Source organism: Saccostrea cucullata, unplaced genomic scaffold, assembly GCF_032062105.1.
Source record: "Saccostrea cucullata isolate Sc308-1 unplaced genomic scaffold, CSIRO_AGI_Scuc_v1 ctg17359, whole genome shotgun sequence".
NCBI lineage: Eukaryota > Metazoa > Mollusca > Bivalvia > Ostreida > Ostreidae > Saccostrea > Saccostrea cuccullata.
The window spans coordinates 6,761-12,349 of record NW_026940779.1 but is presented as its reverse complement, the minus strand read 5'-3'; the positions used below and the strand labels follow the sequence as shown (position 1 = coordinate 12,349).

Sequence of the window (5,589 nt, the reverse complement as noted above, 5' to 3'; positions counted from 1 at the left end):
CTCTTTCAAATAGTCATTTATTTGTATATATTGAACAAACAATAATGGCTTTAAATTAATCAATATTTTATTTTTACAAGTTGAACATGTTGAAAACAAGCTTTATTTCAGGAAAAGCACCTATAAATGTGATGCAAGTTTAATTCAAAGTTTAAATTTTACAATATGAATACATAATTTCGCGACCTACTTTTCGGTTTCCGACCCTGGTAGGAGAGGGGGTGCCCACGAGCATGGTGGGCTGGGGAAACACGTTGATGTGGAGAGACTCGCTGAACGACCGCGGGCGTCGGTGGGGATCAGGCTGCATGGCCTCATGGGAATCCTCCTGAAAAAATACAGAACGGGTCAAAGTAATTTGGCCAAATATATATACTTCAATGATCGACATTAACGCTTGTCTGTTACTAGGGCTGGGACGATACAACTTTTTCTATATCCATACATATCACGATATTTGAGCCACGATACGATATGTATCCATTATGTTTGATTGCTGATAAATTCTACTTTTGCATTGAAATAAACAAATTATTTCTTTGCAAATAAGAATAATTTATTCAAAATAATTGTTTATATATTATTAAACAAAAATATTTTACTCAAGTGGTTAATTATTATTTATTTTATATCTATATTTATATGTAACTTATTTGTTTATATATTAAACCCAAAATGTTAAATAAACAAAGAAAAACAGAAGTAAGATTTTTTGGGGCGATATTCCGATATTTCTTCATATGTATCGATATGCGTATCATCCTAACATGTATCACGTTATATTGATATCTCGATATATCATCCCAGCCCTATCCGTTACCAATGAAAAAATATTACGGACAAGTGAATATTGCTGGACACTTGTCCGATTGGACAAGTGATTTTTCTACGTTAAAAAGTCTTCAAATAATAATAATCATAAAATAAAAAAAAACAATTATTGGAAAGTTTATCGAGTAAACATGGTAAAAATGGAAGCAGTACATAAACCTGAATTTTGATCCCAATATGAATCGCTGTGCAAGTTCACAATTGATCGGGAATGATGTTCACTAATTGTAGCTATACTATAACATGGCTTGGATTTTGCGACGTTTGCGAGTTTCACTCAGTTTGGAAAATATTTGATTGATATTACAGATTCACTTGGGAACATTTAGGCTGTTGTCAGGACAGGAAGTCAAGATAAAATTTTGTTTTATATGTGTTTGTCTTATTTATCAATAACAACAGTAATTAATGAAGCACATTTAATTTTTTATTTGTTTTTAAGTTGACATAACAAGATATTCATTGAGAAATTTTCGGACAAGTGAAGTTGAAGTTCGGACAAGTAAATATCTTTGTCACTTGTCCGAATGGACAAGTAGGGAAAAAAGTAATGTCGAGCTCTGTACTTCATATTTGTACACAGTTTAATGTTTAATTATCCTACATGTTGCTAAGAAGGACTCTGATTTGGAATAATTAAGCATATCATGTATCACCCAAAGGAATGTTAAAACTAAACGTACCAGAGAGAAATCCTGCCAGGAGCTTGACATCTTTATGGCTGAACTCACGTCTCTGGGAAAAAATAAATTTTAATTAAACAATATGTCACATTTCACAAAAAGTTACAAAATTTTCTAGATATACTGTGAAAACACTAATTTCCGAGGGGGTTTAATTTTCGTTGTTTTCGAGATATGGAGAGACCCACGAATTTTTGTCCACCATGAAATGTCAAATTTCATATACATCACTACAATGTACTAAACATTTTCAAACGACGAATTCAAATCCCCACAAACCAATATTTTTTTTCCCTCAAACCTCGGAAATTTTACCTCACAAAAAATTTGAAAATAAGTGATTTTACAGTACATTTTATGCATCTACTGTAGACTTCATGTAGCACAGAGTTACAAAATGGTGATGCCAAAAAAGTATCAAAAGAAAAAGTAGAAAAATGAAATTTACATAGATTTTGACATTGAATACCTCATGAACTTGAATCACACGAATTGTACAATCAATATCATTAGATCAGAGGCCTCTGACTCTCTGTATGATTTTTTTCACTACTAATAAAGATACAGACAGTATAAAAAATGTTGTAAAAAGTGAGAATGGTATCTTAATAATCTTACTGTCCAAACATAATTGATTTTATTACCTAATCAAGTAAATTTTGTTATTTTATTAGAGATTTAATATTTTCATCTATTCTGTATGTGTTTTCAGTTTTTCTTATCTTTTCAAACCGATCTATTGACCGGTCAATAGACAGCGCGTTCTATTGACTGCTAACGTATTTCGAAAAAAAAAAAAAAACCATCCGGGTTTCGAATTTAGTTGTTTGTAACAATGCACAGACATGGTAAACAATCATCTCCCTATATGATCTTTCCATATTGGTTTTAGAAAATTGTATGATTTCAATAGTCGGATATTTTATTTAATGAACAGTGATGAAAGATACTTTAATTAATACACTTTGGGATGTTGAGACAATCCTTCAATTAGACCTATAAACTGAGGTAGCAGTAGGTGTTCTGCTGGCACGAAAAAGGTCCCTCTCCATGGGGAAATGGTGGCGTCTCTATAGATCTATACAAATTTATTACAATCAATCTTTAATTAATATTACAGCTGCACCATAAATGAGTATAAATTTACAATATGGTATGGGAACCTTCTGTACTGAATATACAATTGTGAACACTTAATACGGAAAATGAAATTAGGTAATAAAACAATTATTTAATACCCTAGCAGTGAATACACCAGAAAATTTTCCCCTCGGTGCAGTGAACAGCTCAGTGTGTTCTATTGCCTCGGCCGCTAGCCTCGGGCAATAGAACACACTGAGCTGTTCCCTGCACATCGGGAAATTACTCTGGTTTATTCACTGCTCAGGCATTAAATAATTGTATATTATACACATCAAAATTTCAAGAAAGTAAAATTTTGTTTTACTGGCATATTTTACCTTTCATGTTCCTTCTCCTTCTCGACGATGTGAATTTCTTCATCTTTCAGTCTATTAACTCGGTCTGGGATTTTGACTGGAGTCTACAAATAAATATCTATATTAGTATTACTGAAATAACACATTATTTTCACCAAGGATGTGTAAATGAACAGTATGCTGTCACAACTTGAGAATGTTTAAATTAATGCTCTGTTATTTGAGTTTTCCCTGTCTGTCATTACACATTGTCATACAACTAAAGTTCTTTTAAAAGTCCTCTGGTTAATAGAAAATTGCTTTCCAGACTTTACAAAATGAAAAAGTGGAAGAGAGAAGAAAGATAATCATGCTAAAGAAAAATGTCATTGCTAGCTGTGCTATATATATGATGCAGGAACAAAAAACTTGAACAACGAAGTTATCTCACACTTGGTCCACATTGGTTCAGAGACATAGAACTGGAGCTAAATCGGCGCAGCCTCGAACATTCCGACACCTTGAAAGTGCTGGTTGGAGGACTGAAATGAAAACATTAAATCATCCACATTATCCTGCAAAATTCTTCTTCACCTCAGATAATTATCTTCTTTGGATATGTGGAGCTTTACCTCACAAGAACAACCTGTAGACTTTGAGTAAACTAAATTTTTTGACCATGATAAAAATGTCAAACTTTATGTATACTAAAAGAAATATAGTATACATTGCCAAAATTAGTATTTTTATTGACATGACAGCATTTAAATTAATTTTTGATATTTTGATGTTTATAAATGCATGCATGGCCAGAATTTAATTTCAGTATGATTGTTGTCTATTTTTTCTAACGGATATGATATTCTTTAGAAAATAGAAGATAGCATATGAAAACGTTATGATGAGCCATGATGTATTACACGAACAAAATAAATGGACAATGAGTGAATGACCTACCTAATTTCTGGTTGAGAGACCAAAACATTGATCATAGGCGCGCTGTTTGACCGTTTCAGAGACCCGCCACTTGACGCGGGGGGCTGGTTATTGGAGGGGCCAGGGGGTGGGTCTACTTCCATGCTGTGTTCACGTTGCAAAGAAGCCATTATTAATCGTGGAGAAGAGAGAGACAAAAATCAGCTGTTTATGGAAAGATGCCCATATGACGTATGGCTTTGCAACTCTTGTTGTTTACAATCAAAGAAAAGAATAATACCAAAGCACAGGTCTACATCTTGATCAACAAAATCCGTTTCACATTCTTCATTGCGATAAGATTTGTATAAATGCAGCTAAAGTTAATCCATAATTCCCCATCTTGTCCGTTTTGCGGCTGTACTGCACGCTCCAGTTAATAATTATTCAAGCATGAATGAACTTTAACTGTTGTTACCTAAAATGTCATTGGCTAATTGTGTGAACATTCAATCTTTTTCAGATGTTGTTTTCATTTGATTTTCCACTTTATTTTGTGTATAATCGATTGATTTTATATCAAATTGAGTTACCTTTTTACTTTTTAAGAAATAAAAATAAAATTATGAAGAAAATCTTGAAACATACTGATTTAATTATTGAAACGGAAGTATACCGTCCAACCAATGAAAAGAAGCGTTCTTTAAGTAATAGTAAAGGTAACTCGTTCAATTTTTATTCCTAATAATGACATATGGAATATGATGTACAGATTTGTATCTATTATCCGTTTTATAAATGTCTTTTTTAGAGAATAAATGAAAATAAATTACCAGAGATAGGTTTTATATGTCTCTGAAATTACATAATTTCTTAACTTGGGCAACAAAATTAGGTATATATACTGAAAGGAAAAAGAAACGCAGGGTAGCATAATTGTCGATAAAAATTTGACCACATGACCGAAAATAACGAAAATTGGTCAGATGGGAAATTTAATTACTGTGCATCAAAATCAGTATTCAGAATTACTCAACCGTAAAAATTATGACGTCATGTAGGGAAAACTCTAAAAAGCCTAAAACACGTGCAATTGGAAAACGACGTGTTTGTCCACAAATCTTGTTGCATTATTTGATGCATATGAGGTATGCACATCGTTTTTCAATATTAAGAGACATTATGATTTTCTTGCAATCTTGGCAGAGTTTACAGAAGTTCAATGGGGTCTTGTTTTCGAATTGCCTTATTAATGAAAAAGGCAACAACGCTTTACTAAGCAGTCTCAAGAGATTGTAAATTTTCCTCCATAAAACTTTTCAGCCGTGGTCAGAGAGGGTCTGGAGTGGATTTCAATCAACCGTGACGATGACGTTAACGCGAAACAGATCCATATGCATCTTACGAGCGGGTTATTCGTCCTGCCATCTCTGAAATCCCCACCTCACTACCACAAAAACAGCAATTTATAGTGTACATGATTATAATCATTACATTCATGATACGAAATTTGAAAGAAACAATTCCGCAATTTGTTTTTTTGAGCCAGTCAACTTACTGTTGTATTCCTCTCACTCCCCGGGCGCATGCGCGCGCCATTTGACTTTTTTTTGCGTGTTTACCCATGCTAAATATAGCCAGGGTTTGAAAGATAAACACTCTGATGAAATTCCATGCAAGGAGAAATAAGACTCTGAGAGATGCACGAGATGGACATTGAAGATAATGAGAGTTTTAGATTT

The 5,589-nt window shown here is 33.2% G+C and overlaps 1 protein-coding gene across 1 annotated transcript; it reads right to left on the bottom strand.

Annotated features, from left to right (window-relative positions):
* Window positions 1-136: 136 nt before the first annotated feature.
* LOC134256303 (P2R1A-PPP2R2A-interacting phosphatase regulator 1-like) lies at window positions 137-4,287 on the bottom strand. Its single transcript, XM_062738960.1, has 5 exons — window positions 3,890-4,287; window positions 3,384-3,474; window positions 2,975-3,057; window positions 1,515-1,566; window positions 137-328 (listed from the first exon to the last, which is right to left on the bottom strand). Exons 1-5 carry the CDS (start codon window positions 4,036-4,038, stop codon window positions 152-154), a joined length of 552 nt encoding a protein of 183 aa, XP_062594944.1. The 5' UTR covers window positions 4,039-4,287; the 3' UTR covers window positions 137-151.
* Window positions 4,288-5,589: the final 1,302 nt, after the last annotated feature.

Bases quoted from the DNA above. Each gene is read 5' to 3' on its own strand.
- LOC134256303 (XM_062738960.1), bottom strand. From the start codon at position 4,038: ATGGCTTCTTTGCAACGTGAACACAGCATGGAAGTAGACCCACCCCCT. The intron at 1,567-2,974 runs GTAAAATATGCC...ATTTTTTCCCAG, and splicing joins AAGGAGAAGGAACATGAAAG to AGACGTGAGTTCAGCCATAA. The intron at 329-1,514 runs GTACGTTTAGTT...GTATTTTTTCAG, and splicing joins CCTGGCAGGATTTCTCTCTG to GAGGATTCCCATGAGGCCAT.